This window comes from Podarcis vaucheri (genome assembly GCF_965113315.1).
Source record: "Podarcis vaucheri genome assembly, chromosome: 14".
NCBI classification, from domain to species: domain Eukaryota; kingdom Metazoa; phylum Chordata; class Lepidosauria; order Squamata; family Lacertidae; genus Podarcis; species Podarcis vaucheri.
The window spans coordinates 15764784-15781086 of record NC_138752.1 but is presented as its reverse complement, the minus strand read 5'-3'; the positions used below and the strand labels follow the sequence as shown (position 1 = coordinate 15781086).

The following is a 16303-nucleotide window of genomic DNA, read 5'->3' as shown; positions in this document are numbered from 1 at the left end:
CCACAACATTCAGGGGCACCATGTTGGCAGCCCCTGGTGTATACTTTGCAAACAGCTGAGATTATGCAACCCTCAAAAATGGGTGCCTTTTAAGTTGTCTCCTATCTACAGATTGCGAGCCTGCAAATCACTTTTAATCTCAGCACAGGTGCTTCAGAAGTAATGAATGAATGAATAAAATCAATACAGATTTAACTGATAAAGCGTCCATAGGCTTTCTGGAATAAGCTCATTGTGTGCAACCACTTCCCTAATTGTTAGTTATTGCAGTAATTGCACAGTCATACCTCGAGTTGAATGTGCTTCAGGTTGAGCGCTTTCGGGTTGCGCTCTGCGGCAATCCGGAAGTAACAGAGTGCGTTATTTCTGGGTTTCGCCGCTCGCGCATGCGCAGATGCTCAAAAATGACGTCACGCGCATGCGTGGAAGTGGCAAAACGCAACCTGTGCACGTGCCGTTGCATCTTACGTTCCATTCAGGCTGTGAACGGGGCTCCGGAACGGATCCCGTTTGCATCCCGAGGTACCACTGTACAATAAACTACACAAATTCTTTGTTTAAAATAATATTTGGTTGTATTTTATAAAAGTTTATAAAATGTATTTTATAAAAGTCACCAATTCTAGAACAGATAAAGAAAATGCATACTTTGCGATGAGAAGACTTACGTTTTGCTGATAATATATACTCATTCCCTGATAATCTTCGTAGGCCATCCTATTTAAGAAAGAGTTGAAAACAGCAAATGGGGGGGAATTATTATATATAAATTTACTGTTCCAGATGCACATGGGAAAGAAAGTGCTTGGAGTACTAGGTTATATTCCATCTTAGCCCTACTCAGAGTAGATCCAATGAAATAAGTAGACATGACCTCAATTTTAATGGAGCTATTTTGTGTAAACCTTTGTCGGATGCAACCCATGGAGTGGAGCAGTCATTCCGGCTGAATTGGCCATATTTCACTGGTCCTAAAAGAGGTATGCTCATCATCAGTTGATTTATGGGTACAATATAAGATGCTGGGGAGGGAGGAATTCGATATAGCTGGCATTTAAAGCTGAATTTATGAGATCTGCACTTTCTGAAACAATACGAGAGCCGAACCACAGCCATCTTTCGAAATTCAGACTTATCCAGATTTTGCAAGGGAGTTCTCCAACCACACAATGTTTAGAAAAATGCATGTATTAGGGGAAAGTGTGCATAAAAAATGAACGTATTAGTGAAAAAGACATACAAAAATGCTTTACATTAGGAGAAATTGCTTGCAAAGACGCAGACATTAGTCAAAACTGCATACAAGAATGTGTCCATTAGGAGAAATTTGTGCTAAAATGCTGAAGGCATGAGGATTTTTTTTCAAAAAGTGGCTGCGGAATGTAGAGAACTAAATTGAAGAAAGGGAAAAATGAGGAACCAAGAGAACCCAAATGGTCAGATCCTTCCATCCCTAATGTTGAATTTAAGCTTTAAAGCTGCAAACGGACTTAGCCATGCTTAGGTAAAGGTAAAGGACCCAAGGATGGTTAAGTCCAGTCAAAGGTGACTATGGGGTTGCAGCACTCATCTCGCTTTCAGGCCGAGGGAGCCGGTGTTCGTCCACGGACAGCTTTCTGTGTCATGTGGCCAGAAGGGCTAAACCACTTCTGGTGAAACGGAACACTGTGACGGAAACTAGAGTGCACGGAAATGCCGTTTTACCTTCCCGTCGCGGTGGTACCTATTTATCTACTTGCACTGGTGTACTTTCGAATTGCTAGGTTGGCAGGAGCTGGGACAGAGCAATGGGAGTTCACCCCATCATGGGGATTCGAACCACTGACCTTCTGATCAGCAAGCCCAAGAGGCTCAGTGGTTCAGACCACAGCGCTGCCATGCTTACTGAAACAACACCTTCTCCCCAGAGTCACACTGTGGCTCAAGGAGCTCGTCCCTTGTGTGAAATTCCTGACAGCGGGACTGGGCAAGGGATGAGGCAGCCTAGAAACTAGCATTGTGGTTTGAACCCCACCAGGTGAGTTGCTTCTGCACTCCAGGCCCACTGAAATCACTGGGGCTTATATGCGTCGTGACTAACACAAGCCCCATCCATTTCAAAGGGACCTTAACGACATGTGCACCCAACCTTCAGACTTCAAGCTGAGTGCAAAGGTAATACACTCAAGCTGCAGGAAGCTGCAGCTGATCTGTCTGCATCTGGCTTCTATTTTAAGAACAATAAATCAATTAGTCTGGAGCTTTGTGACTTAAGAGGGGACAGCTGCCTGGCTCTTAACAGCTGCTTGACACTTCCTCCAAAAGCACATGACTGCAAAACAAAGCTCCTGTGCACCTTCCAGAATCAACAAGGGGGGTAGACTTGATCCACCACCATGAAAAACAGTTTCTTGAGCACTTTGTTATCCATTAACACGCTTAACATGAATGCACTCCTCATTCACTGAAAGCCAGTCCTCTCTCTTATGAAGCCCTTGTTTCACTAGAGAAGCCTGCGAAATTCAATCTTAGCGCATTCTGGTGTGAGCTGATGTAATTCTTTGTGCACACCCCAAACACCCCAAGACTAACAGTGCAGGTTGGAACCAAAGCTGCAAACCCAGCCCCACTTACTTGGGAGAAAGCCCCACTGAATTCAGTAGGTTTTAGTTTTGAGGAGACATGCTTGACATTGTTACCCACCGGCTTTCACACTTCCTTAATCTTTGGACACAGTCCTCAGCTCAAATAACGTATCAAAACACATTTCAAAATGCATTTTTCCAGAGAAAATCATCAAGAAATGTGTATTTTATGATAAGATGTGTTCAAAAACAAATCTTCAAATGCAACTTTACATGCATGTTGGTTTTTTTAAAAAAAAATATCAAAAATATCATGGATTAATGCAGAAACGGGACCCCACCAACTTACGTGTGAACACATTTGAAAAGAACCCATGCTAAAAAAATATTTATTCATTCGCTGTGGGTTAAACCACAGAGCCTAGGACTTGCTGATCAGAAGGTCGGCGGTTCGAATCCCTGCCACGGGGTGAGCTCCCGTTGCTCGGTCCCTGCTCCTGCCAACCTAGCAGTTTGAAAGCACGTCAAAGTACAAGTAGATAAATAGGTACTGCTCTGGCAGGAAGGTAAACGGCATTTCCGTGCGCTGCTCTGTTTCACCAGAAGCGGCTTAGTCATGCTGGCCACATGACCCGGAAGCTGTACGCCGGCTCCCTTGGCCAATAAAGTGAGATGAGCGCCACCACCCCAGAGTCGGCCACAACTGGACCTAATGGTCAGGGGCCCCTTTACCTTTACTAACAACCAAACAATAAAGGATACATCTGCATTAAAAACTGAAACCCCATTTCACACCAGCTTAACTGTCATTACCTCCCCCAGAGAATCCTGGATACTGTAGTTTTGTGAGGTTGCTGGGTAATCTCCCCTAACCACGGCCCACCAAGCCACTTCCCCAAGGTTTCCTTGTGAGAAAGCCATGACAGTTAACCTGGTTAGGCTCTTCAGGATTGTTGGGCCTCACTGTCACGTGTTTTTTATCTGCCACGAATTTTATCTGTCATGACTGTCTTAGTTGAAGAAGTTCCAAAGGATTTCTGAGGCACCCCAGGGTTCCCCATAATATAGCGTTTTTTAAAAAATAAAAAAAATACCATATCCCACCACACTGGCTCACTTAAGGTTCAGACAACATTAGTCAAGAAGCAGATTCTACTTACTGTCATCAAACCTCCAACAAGGTCACTCGTATGTGGGTCTTCATCTTTCGTCCCAAGTTGTGGAGAATACAATTCAGTGGTCCTCAAGATCTCAAGAACTCGATCTAAGGCTTCAGCAACCGGCATGGGACTACTTTCTTGTGCAGCATTGATAATATTTATGACCTAGGTTGAAGGAAAGATTTCAACAAGCAATTCAAGAAGTCAGATTTGACTGTCAAAAGCACAGGAACATAGAGTCAGAGACGATTGGTCATCTAGCTCCATATTGGCTATAGTGACCTCATTCAGACGTAATGCTAAACTATGGTTTAGACAAGTATCCCTTCCCCCCAAAATGGAACCCTCTAGATGTTTTGGACTACAGCTCCCATCAGCCCCAGTCAATATGGCCAATGGGCAGGGTTTATGAGAGCGGTAGTCCAAAATATATTGAGGTCATCACATTGGGGCATGCTGGTTTAGTTATTTGAATCAATCTCAGTGTTTTCTGCTCTCCTCTGATTCACCCACAAGATCAGAAGCTTTCCCTTCCATTTTTAAATAACAGCAGTTTAGCGTTATGCCAAAACTCAGACAAAGTATGTTTCATCTTAATGATTGTTTGTCATAATGTCAGTTTTTGAAACTGACTTGTCTCATTAAACCAGTTAACCACATTGAACCCTGTTTGTATAAATATTACAGCCAAAGTCCTTGCTTGTGGTCAGAAAATATTAGCGGTCGGCACAGCAGAAAACTGAGTTCTTACTAACTTGTGGTAACAAAAAATATAACTGCAAAAGTAGTTCATTTTTGCACTTGTAATAGAAGACACGACTGTGTGGCTCATGTAGTCTTGCTCTTGTCTGTAGCTAAAAACCCCATGTGTCCTGGTCCTGGTCTTGGAGCTGGAGGAGAAGGAGGAGTTCCAAGGCCATCCTTTGAATATCTGGATGAGGTGCTTGGCTCTGAGGTTGGTGCTGATTATCAGGGTGCACTGAAGGCTGGCAGTGGCCCACTGAAGACCACGTTCAGGGTCTCCTAACACTAAGTATGCCCACAGCCCCCTTCCCCAGAGTCTAAGGAACTGTGTGTCTCCTACATTATGGCGCTGGTCCAATGGTGCAGGCAGCACACCAAGCTAGAGAGTAAAGGAGAAATGTCCACTTTCAGGCCAAAGGGTTGCCCTGAGCCTGCAGTTCTCCAACCAAGAGGACAGAGCATAAGAGAGATGTTTTGGAGACAGAGGCTCAAAAGGCCTTAGTTCGCCTCCAGCCCTCAGAGCACGTTGCTCATTTGGAGCTGTCCTTGGTCCTGCAACTACAGGCCTGTTTTCCTCCATCATGCTACATGGGTTCATTGTCTGGACCAGGACAAGACACCATGGTTTCCTATTACTTCTGTGTGGCCTTTGGTTGCACATAGCAGAACATTTCCCCCATGTAAACCCATGCTAATATGTGGGGGGCCTGTGTAGGAGAATGGTAGTTTTGTAAGGGGAAAAGGCAAATTCCTAGGGGGAAACGAAGCCACTGGATCTCAATAAACTCAAACGGTAGTGTCTCACCTTGGTAATGGGTGCTTCAATAGTCATGGAATGTATTCTGGCCATAGAGGAATGCCTTCTCTGTGAACTGCCTATGCAGAATAAAGTGGAATAAAATTAATGGACAATGTTAACCTATCACAAGCTTCTTCTTCTTTGAACCAGAAGGTCTCCAAAGCAGCTTACATGCAATAGAAACAATATTAACATATTATTAACATTTAGCATCAAAGGCTAGCATCAAAGTACATAACACACACACACATCCAGCAACCTACAGCATAAAAGCTTGTATGTTTTACTGCCTTCCTCAAAGAGGCTGCATTGAGATGTCATGATAACCCAATTTTTCCATTTTCTTCAACATATATATTATTATTTTTTCAAAATTAGATGATCATGTTTCACAGGAACTGAAAAAAATGAGGTGAGGGGGGAAATGAGAGAACTTGAAGCTCACAAACAGAATGTTTGTTTTGGGTATAAAGGTGCCAAATTTATAAAGCAATTACAAATATTTTAAATATCTGAAGGATCATATTCTGCCCAGACCCTTCTCTCTTCCCAGGCACATTTAAGGGGAATGTGGGAGAGGGCCTTCTCAATGGTGGCTCCTCCCAGACTTCGGAACTCCCTTCTCAGAGAGGCCAGACTGGCTCCCTCCTTGCTGTCCTTCCACCAGCAGGCGGAAGACTGTTTTATTCTGGCAGGCTTTGTGGGAACTGACTGCTTTTAAGGAAAGGGCTCTTTTCTGTATTTTCCCCCTTCTGCATGTTCACAGATATGGTCTTATGTTGTTTCCATTCCATAAACAGTTTAATCCCTTTTTAATATTTTTATAAGTTTTTTTAAGCTATGGCTCTTTTCTCTGTATTTGCTTTAATTTTTCTGAGCTGTCATGAATCCTGGTTCTGGGGTGGTTTGAGCGTGGTGCTGGTAACGGTAAGGTTCAATCCCTGTATGGGAAAGCTGCGTATTCCTGTATTGCAGGGGGGTTGGACTAGATGACCCTTGGGATCCCTTCCAACTCAACAATTCTATGATATAGTGGGATATAAACAAATAAAATAATATTAATATCAATAATGACAAATTGGACCTGCAATAAAAGTTTGCATTCGGTTCCACTTGCTCCATTCCATTTTGTGCCCCCTCTGTTGTATTTCTTCCTGCAAGCAGCCAGTAAGGAGACTGCATTGGGCTGTTGTTGGGGTTTCTCTTACCCGAAAGATCCCCTCCCCAGATGTTACTGTACTTCTGCAAATCTTGGGGTTCTCTCAAGCTTGTTGAGACTCCTCTTTTCTATGGGGGGTGGTTCAGTTTTGACTACATAAGAAACGGCACGCCCCGCCCGCACATTGGAAACAGATGGACTCATGTAACATACCATCACTGCCCCGAGAAGTGGTTGATCTGACATCTAAAGAGCCTTTCCGCCTGTCTTTGTGCCTGCAGCTCTGGATATCTGTAGAGGCAAGAAATTGCAGCTGTGAAAAAGGACGTCCCCATTTAGGAAGGTGAGAGAGCCTTCTCAGATGATGATGATGATGATAATGATAATAAAATTATTTATACCCCACCCATCTCGCTGGGTTTCCCCAGCCACTCTGGGCGGCGTCCAACAGAATATTAAAAATACATCAAAACATCAGTCATTTAAAACTTCCCTAAACAGGGCTGCCTTCAGATGTCTTCCAAAAGTCAGATAGTTGTTTATTTCTTTGACATTTGACGGGAGGGCGTTCCACAGGGCGGGTGCCACTACTGAGAATGCCCTCTGCCTGGTTCCCGGTAACTTGGCTTCTTGCAGTGAGTGAACCGCCAGAAGGCCCTCAGCGCTGGACCTCAGTGTCCTGGCTGAATGATGGGGATGGAGACACTCATTCAGGTACGCTGGGCTGAGGCCGTTTAGGGCTTTAAAGGTCAGCACCAACCCTTTGAATTGTGCTCGGAAACGTACTGCTCTCAAGTGCTGGAATTCCTTGCCAAGGAAGAACTGCCTAGCCCCTACTTCAAACCGTATTCTGGGATGCCTCAATGTTACTCCCAACAACAGTTAACGATAAATCAATAAATCCAATTGGTGACAGTCAGCTGAACTTTGACAGGGAGCAAAATCTGCTGTTTTGTTCTACCTCAACGCTATAGCAAGTTGTGCCTTGTGGATTCCCAAACACCTGTGACCGTTGCAGAGGAACCCACGTAAACATGTCCTTGGGAGATTTCCATCCCAGCCACGACAACACTCAAGACTCCGTCCTTGACACATTTAAATCTAGATTTAGGAAGCTGTATCAGCTACTGTTCCCAAGGAGTAGGAAATGAAACTGGAATCTCCTTCTCCTACAAGCCCACTAAATAGTCAAGGTTGCCTTGATTCCTTGTTCGCTTTGAAACACAGCTGCCTGCTGCAGATAGTTGGCCTGTTATTTAGTCTCCTTCCCAGAGAACTGTTTTATTGCTCTGCAAATATTATGGATTGTCTAGTGTGGTGTACTCTGTGCTTGAGCCTGCCTAGCAGAGATGCTCAGTGCCCCCTTCACATGCAAAATGCTAACCTCTGGGGAAGGACTCGCACTTCAGTGGCATCTCATCTGCTTTGCTTGCAGATAGTCCCAGGTTCAATCCCTGCCATCTCCAAGCATTGCAAGGGGCTGGACTAGATGACTCTCAGGGTCCCTGCCAACTCTACAATTGTGTGATTCTAAGTAGGGCTTAGAAGTCTTTTAGAAGACATCTGAAGGCAGTCCTGTTTAGGGAAGCTTTTAATGTTTAATAGATTATTGTATTTTAATATTCTGTTGGAAGCCTCCCAGAGTGGCTGGGGAAACCTAGCCAGATGGGCAGGGTATAAATAATTTATTATTATTATTATTATTATTATTATTATTATTATTATTGGGCTAGGAGAGGCCCGAGACCCTGGAGACCCACCAAGCGTCAGTGTTGACAAAACTGTGTTAGACTGACCAATGCGCTGGCTCTGTTTAAGGCAGCTCCCTGTGTTTCTATCTTCCTATGAAAGGTGCAGGCGCACAGTTACTGGGGAATGGGACCTCGCCTGCGATTCTGCCAAGAGGATCAGCAGTGGCACATGTTACTCCACCTCTAGAAACCCACAGGTTGGTTTGGTGGCCTGCATTGGAGAAGTAGGGAACAGTTCACACATAGACCTCCACGCGATCGGGACTCAGGCTTGCCTGCATGGAGACTTTTTCACTATAGATGGCTACCTGAAAGACCACTTCCTTCCCTACATACCACCCCTCGGGTGTTAAGATCAGTGGAGGGGGCTGGCATGGTTGTTCCTCCACCCTCAGAAGTTCAGTGTGGTGGTGGCATTCTCTGAGGCAGATCCCAAGTTGTGGAACTCCCTCCTCACGGAGGTGGGGCTGTCACCTTCATCAACCTCATCATAAATAATAGTAATAATACAGTATTGGTCCAAATATAAGCCACACTTTCCCCCCAAATGCCAACAGTGAAAAGTTCAAGTGTGGCTTATATTTGCGACCTTACGGTATGTGGCCAAGGGCGTGTGGCAAACCGTAGTCCCCTGTCCTCTCCCCCTAGGCTGAGAAGAGAGAGAGTGAGGAAGGGGAAAGGCCATTGGCAACGCAGCACGCCCCCCCCCCCCAAGTATACAGCCAGGAGCAGCAAGGAATGGAGCGGCTTATATTCAGGTTTTTTTTTTTTCTCTCCCCCCCCCCCCATTTTAAAGGTGCTGCTTATATTCAGGTGCAGCTTATATTCGGGACAATGCAGTAATAGTAATAATAATATACAGGTTTCAGTAAGTGCTGAACACACCTCTTTTCACACAAGGTGTTTATTTTTAGGACCCACCTTATTCCTATTATTTCAAGTTATAATAATAATATAATTTATTATTTTCCCCCAGCCACTCTGGGCGGTTCCCAACAGAATATTAAAAACACGATAAAACATCAAACATTAAAAACTTTGCTAAACAGGGCTGCCTTCAGCTGTTTTCTAAAAGTCAGATAGTTGTTTATTTCCTTGACATCTGGTGAGAGGGCGTTCCACAGGGTGGGCGCCACTGCCGAGAAGGCCCTGTGCCTGGTTCCCTGCAACCTCGCTTCTTGCAGGGAGGGAACTGCCAGAAGGCCCTTGGAGCTGGACCTCTGAGTTCTTTTAAACTGTTTTTATATTTTGTTTTGATGCTGGAACATGCCCTGGGGCCTTGAGGTGAGATTAGGTAAAGAACAACAACCACAATCATATCGTAGCACATGGCCTTCTAGAGTAGGGGTAGAGCACCTCAGGCCTGGGAGCCAAATGTGGCCCCCAGAAGCCCCTATATGGCCCTTGGGAATCTCCCCAGGCCACGCCTCTCACCTCCACACCCGACTCAGCTGCTTTTGTCCTCCGACTTTTGCTCAGTTGAAGTGTAGGCAACTGTACACATCTGGGTCACATCTGTTGCTACATCTGCACTGCCCCCCCCAACCCCAGCAGTGGGCTGATAGGGGAAAGACGGATCACTCTGGTCCGACGTCTGAACTGAGCACTTACGGGATTTTTTGAAATTAGGTCTATTTGACCTATGTTGGTGTCCTTACCAGCGCTGTGCAAATGCCTTAGGAGTTTTAGATCAGACAGTGTACTTTCTTTCTGTTTTTAATCATTCCTCTTAACTGCCTCAAGTAAACGCATTTCTAAAATGAGTTTCGGGTTATGCCTTTTACTATGAAGAAATGTTTTGGTGGATGGCAATAGGCTGAGCTGTTGTTATTAAAATGCGAGAGATTTTCTCATAACAAAACTTGCAGCGCCATACCTGTCTGGGACTCAGCTTGGACACGTTCACAGACCCTTTCAGCCTGCAAGTAAAAAAAAAAAGGGGGGGGGAGAGAAATTAGCCAGAGCAATAGGATCAACCTTTGGTGCAGGGGGTAGGAACCTCAAGCCTCTGGGCCAAATCTGGCCTGCCAAGGGTTCCCAGTTGGCTCATGGCTCCAGTTCAATCCTGTGAAGAAGACCCCTGCACCCAGCCGGGCTAAACCCTTCGATTATCAGCTGGTGAGAGGAGGGTTCAGTCCTAGAAGGTGCTGCTTCACCTGTGGGGAACACACTGGAGACACAGACCCCCTCCCTCTGCCCCACAGATCACCTTTGACAGATGGGTGAGACTGCCCACCTCCAAGTCCCCAGCCATCATCATGAAATCAGAGGTGGGTGACTTTATACACCTGTCAAAGTTGGCCTGCAGGGATGGAGGAAGATAAAGAACTGGCCCACAGAGGGCCAAAACATTTCCTTGCCCTTCCTATCACGCATCCCCTCCCCGCTTCTAGTTAAGCTGGAATACCTGTTCTGCTTACCTTACTGTTGTCATTGCATGGTCTAGTAAGTGACACATAGTGTCTAATTTTTCTGTAAAAGAAAGACAAGCAACGGGACAAATTATATATTTTGGCTTCTTAGATTTCGATTCTCTTATTTATTTTTAAAAATACATTTTAGCCTAAAATGTCTATCCTAGTTTGGTGGGTTGTAGCAGAGGTGGCTAGCCTGTGTTAAGCCAGATGTTGTTGGCCTCCAACTCCTATTAGCCCCAGCTGGAGTGGTCAAGGGTCAGGGATGATGGGAGGCGGAGTCTATGAAGCACCTGGAGAATTCCAGGTGAGCCACCCCAGGTTACAGGAACACTGCAGGAGCAGGAGCCTCGGGGAAGGATCATAGCTCAGTAGCAAAGTATTTGCCTTGGCTACACAAGGTCCCAGGTTCAAGTCTTGGTTTTTCCAAGTAGGGATGGGAAAAGTCTGAGACCCTGGAGAGTCGCTGCCCATCCGTGTAGACAAAACTGAGTCAGATGGAGCAGTGGTCTGACTCTGCTTTTTGCATTGGGAGGTAGACGAGAAACCTGACCAGAGGAAGTCTCATTCTATTGTCTGAGCCTTCACCATGAGGACTACAAACTTCATTTTAAAAAATGGCTAAAGTCCTCAGGATTCCTGATCATGCACTTCATGGCAAGCCATTCCCCACAATTATGAGTAGTTCGTTTTAAGACGACAACGACAATATCAATATTCAGTTTTGATTTTGAGGCTTACCCTCCCTGTCCAATGACAGGTATGATCTTCACATTTTGTTGTATACTCTCTCCATTTTTCTTCTTAGTGTAGTAGGTTCCTTGCCATTCCTGCAGATGGGAATCAAGGTCAAGTAAAGAGGACATTCAACAAATCCTCCCACGTTTCTCTCTCTTTCTCATTAAAACTATTTTCACATAAGACTTCAGATTTGTGCCTTTAGGCCCCATCTGCACAATACATTTAAAGCAACTTCATACCACTTAAAAGGAATCTGGGAAGCTGTAGGGTGTTAGAGATGCTGGGGGATGTTAGTAGAGCCCTGTTCCCCTCATGGAGCTATGATTCCCAGAGTTCCCTGAGAAGAGGGGTTGACTGTTAAACAACTCAACATCCTTATCAAACCACAGTTCCCATGATTTTTTGGGGGAGGCCATGACTGTTTAAACTGGTATGATACTGTTTTAAATGTACAGGGCACATGGGGCCTTTGATTATTATTTTTAATGCCTCTAAAAGGCAACTGTGCCTCCACCCCCATCATTCAGCCCAGACACTGATGTCCAGCTCCAAGAGCCTTCTGGTGGTTCCTTCACTGTGAGAAGCGAGGTTACAGGGAACCAGGCAGAGGGCCTTCTCGGTAGTGGCGCCCTCCGTGTGGAACGCCCTCCCAGCAGATCTCAAAGAGATAAACAGCTATGTGATTTTTAAAAGACATCAGGGAAGTTTTTAGGGTTTGATGTTGGGTTGTGCTTTTGCTATTTCTTTGCTGGGAGCTACCCAGAGTGCCTGGGGCAACCCAGTCAAGATGGGCGGCAAGCAAATCAACCAACAAATAACTACCGGTAGCTCCACAGTGAGCTGCTCTTATGGGATGGGATAATCTAACTTTCAGTTTTCCATTCTGAAGTTCAGTTCCCCACATGTCCATTCCAGTTTGTCAGGAGATCAAGGGCTCTGAAGCAAGAGAGGAAGGAAGGTTTTTCTTGCCATAAAGGTAAAGGTAAAGGGACCCCTGACCATTAGGTCCAGTTGTCACCGACTCTGGGGTTGCGGTGCTCATCTCGCTTTATTGGACGATGGAACCGGCGTACAGCTTCCGGGTCATGTGGCCAGCATGACTAAGCCGCTTCTGGCAAACCAGATCAGCGCACGGAAATGCTGTTTACCTTCCCGCTGGAGCGGTACCTATTTATCTACTTGCACGTTGACATGCTTTCGAACTGCTAGGTTGGCAGGAGTGGGGACCGAGCAACGGGAGCTCACCCCGTCGTGGGGATTCGAACCACCGACCTTCTGATCGGCAAGTCCTAGGCTCTGTGGTTTAACCCACAGCGCCACCCGTGTCCTTTTCTTGCCTGCTGATATCAGACAAACCCACAGAGGCCTCCAGCCTGAGGATGTGGAACTGCCTTCCTCAGACTCAGAGGACTCCATTGCTGAAGGCCCACCCTGCAAGCCCAGTGGCTCCCCAGGGCTAGTAATTCAGCTAATGTGACTTCTTGTGTACTGGGCTCTGTCTCTTTTCCTTGCTGAAGCAACGTCAGTTATGTGTTGCTCTTCTAACACATCTTGAGCCCTGAACCCAGTCTGAGCTCTGCTGTACCTTGAATCTGCCGCAACCTTGCACTGAAGCCAGCCTGAATCTCTTATCGCCTCACCTCACACAGAAACTTCCTTTGTCCAAGACCCAGTCTGAGCCTCACAGTATGACGGGTGGCAGTGGATGAGGAAAGGGTTAGGGTTAGGGTTGTCTCCCTGCCTCTCCTAGCTAGTCCTTTCTTTAAAAAGAAAAGGAAGACTGCTAAAACACTAAGCGGCACGCTTCATTTGGCCCTAAATCTGAATCGTGGCCCCACAATAAAAAGGTCCACATATATTTAAAGAAAGCTTGAACTCATTTTATGACCAAGGAGAGGTCGCTACCATGACCTGATCTGAGCATGTCAAACAGCCATGCTCACTGATTTAGCGCGCAGATTTGCCAATTTCACCCCAGATAATCACATCTGAGCTTCGTGACAGGAGGCACAGGCAAAGCAGCTGCTGGTGGAAGGATTCCGTGGGCAACCCGCCACATCAAAAAAGGCATTTATCATGAGAGTCACAATCCTACTAAGCCTTCATCGACCTCTTTTGAGGGTTCTGGCCCCTTTATGTCCATAGAAGCACAATGGTCAGGGTGTATGGGTGCTGTAGTCCCAACAAATATTTGGAGGGCCACCAGGCCAAGCCTCCCTCGTCCTTCGTCCGGGCCTTTTAAACTCAGCATTTTAGGCCTGCTTTAGTTTTCATAAGTTTTATTCTCTGCTTCCTCTACTTGGTTGGAGTTTTATTTCTCTCTCTGCTTGGTGTTTACCTGTGACAGGGCCTTTTCAGTGGCAGTTCCCCATTTGTGGAACTGGTGATGTCTGCCTGCCTCCCTCATTACTGACTTTCAGGATAAATTTAAAAATACAGTCAAACCTCAGTTCCTGAACAGCTCCGTTTTGGAACGTTTCGACTCCTGAACGCCAAAAACCCGGAAGTAAATGTTTCGGTTTTTGAAAGTTTTTTGGAAGTCGAACGTCCAACGCGGCTTCCGAATGAGGAAGCTCTTGCAACTAATCAGAAGCTGCACCTCAGTTGTTGAACGTTTTAGAAGCCGAACAGGCTTCTGGAACAGATTACGTTCGACAACTGAGGTTTGACTGTATTCTTGCTTTATATGGGCATTTGATACCTGAAAAACATTGTTCCTGGCATTTCTGAGATTTTTTAGAATGTTTAAAACTGTTTTTATTTTTAAAAACCCTCTATTGTTGATGTATTTGCCACTCTGCATCCTGGGAACTGTTAGGATATCTCCCTCTCCCCTCACAGAGCTACAGTTCCCAGCGTTCCCTGGGAAGACGGATTGATTCTGAAAGCACTCTGGAAATGTTGCTTTGTGAGGAGAAAACAGGTGACCTGACAATTCTCAGCACCCTGAACGAACAACAGCTCCCAGGATTCTATGGGGTGGCGGCCAGGACTGTTTAAAGTGGTTTGCTACTGCTTTAAAGGTATAACGCAGATGGGGCCTAACGTAAGCTAAACAAACAAACAAACAAACAAATGAAGTTGCTTTAAGATCATGCTGCATTTTTTCCTTGTTGTAAAATTAGTTATTTTAACCTGTAAAGATAAATGTCCTTGTTTCTGGAGGCGGTGTATTAACAATGTAAACAAATAAAAAGAGTTGTAATCAAATGCAATTTCAGTCGGTGCAAAAAACACCTGCCATTTTAGTTCCACCACCCCCCCCCACTTGACATATTTGAAAGTCCTCCTGGGAACGCTGTGGCACACGTTCACGGCCAGATGCAAACGGCAACCACAGCGTTTCCTTTCCAGATTGGGCTTTTGATGCAGGCACAGCATGACTCATTTCTCTCTTCCTTCCACTCCTGCATGCATTAATGTCCGTAGGGCCTCTGATTCACTGCAGCATCTTCATCGAATGCAGCGTCAACGGCTTGGGATTTCTGAACGTGGCACCCACCGCCGCCCATTCATCTCACCTGACTCACACAGGGCAGCATGTAAGCTGTGACGTACACATGTCTTTGAAGCGGCAACCCATCTGCCAGCCTTCCGTGCCCACACAGCAACGGGTTATCTCCCTCCTCCGTGGCTACTTAAACTTTGTTTGGTGTCCTAGGAGGGGCAAGGCTGTCTCTAAGGGAACGTGCCACATACCTATCGTTTCAGAGGATGAATGCTCTGTTTGCATGTTGGAAGGCGCAGGAGAGGCCGACGCAATCATTTGCACTTGGTTGAACCTGTTGAATTGTCTAGGGCACAATCTGCACCGTGCATTTACAACAACAGTATACCACTTCAGTGTACCTGAAGGAGCGTCTCCACCCCCATCGTCCAGCCCGGACACTGAGGTCCAGCTCTGAGGGCCTTCTGGCAGTTCCCTCCCTGCGAGAAGTGAGGTTACAGGGAACCAGGCAAAGAAGGGCCTTCTTGGTAGTGGCGCCTGCCCTCTGGAACGCCCTCCCATTAGATATCAAGGAAATAAGCAACTATCCTACTTTTAAAAGACATCTGAAGGCAGCCATGTTTAGGGAAGTTTTTAATGTTTAATGCTGTATTGGGTTTTTAATATTCGATTGGGAGCCGCCCAGAGTGGCTGGGGAAACACAGCCAGATGGGCGAGGTATAAATAATAAAGTATTATTATTATTGTTGTTGTTGTTGTTGTTGTTGTTACTTCAACAGGCATGTATACTCATCCTATCTTATTTATTTATTGCATTTGCATGTGATGCAGATCGGTTTCCGTGGGGCCGATGCATTTTATGTTCCCAGCAGCCTTGCCAAATAGATGGGGCTGAGAGATCGTGACTTCCCAAAGGCCTCAGAGTTAGCTCCGTGACTGAGCAGTCCAGTCCTAAAACACCACCCCGTGAGGTTCGCCGCTCAGGTGCCAAACCAAGGCATGCGCTTACCTTTTCTATCTTGATGCAAGAATTAATAGTGTCAAGGAAATCGGCTTTTTTTTCATTTGTAGGCACTTCTGTTAGTTCCTTTCCTATTAATTCGCCTTTCTGATAGCCCATCACGGTTTCAAACGCAGGGTTTACGTACTGCGAGATTTAAATAAAGCACTCCAGTCAAACCAAAAGGAAAGGCATGGTCGTCGGCCGGCAGATTTTAAATTTTGCTGTGCATTTCTAAATCAGTACTTCCTCTATACAAGGGGGGGGGGGCCATATCAACTCAGCCTACTGCATCTGGTGTCATATGCAATGTCAGGTCTACAGGGTGGGTACAGGCATGGCTTCAAAGGAACAATAAAAAAACCCCTAAGGCAGGTCCATTAACTTAAATGGGTCTGATTAGCACTGGATACCAACCTCTGTTCAGTAGCTCTGCAACTTATGCTCATTTAGCTTGTGCACATTCAGTTTTATAACAAATTAAAAAGAGGTGGAAATGGCATTGACAATCCCACCCACCACT

At 45.7% G+C, this 16303-nt stretch overlaps 1 protein-coding gene across 7 annotated transcripts in view; it reads right to left on the bottom strand.

Moving 5' to 3' along the window:
• PDE8A (phosphodiesterase 8A) overlaps positions 1-16303 on the bottom strand; it is a 182111-nt gene that overhangs the window by 18002 nt on the left and 147806 nt on the right. For all 7 annotated transcript variants that reach the window (XR_014213405.1, XR_014213406.1, XR_014213407.1 and 4 more), the window contains exons 8-15: positions 15790-15927; positions 11333-11421; positions 10598-10649; positions 10054-10096; positions 6640-6717; positions 5274-5344; positions 3725-3889; positions 669-717 (exon numbers count right to left, since the gene is read on the bottom strand). Coding sequence is in view for 4 of the 7 variants with exons in the window: in XM_082198425.1 (XP_082054551.1) it covers positions 669-717; positions 3725-3889; positions 5274-5344; positions 6640-6717; positions 10054-10096; positions 10598-10649; positions 11333-11421; positions 15790-15927 (685 nt within the window). In the remaining 3 variants the exon portion in view is untranslated. The remainder of the gene's footprint in view (positions 1-668; positions 718-3724; positions 3890-5273; positions 5345-6639; positions 6718-10053; positions 10097-10597; positions 10650-11332; positions 11422-15789; positions 15928-16303) is intronic.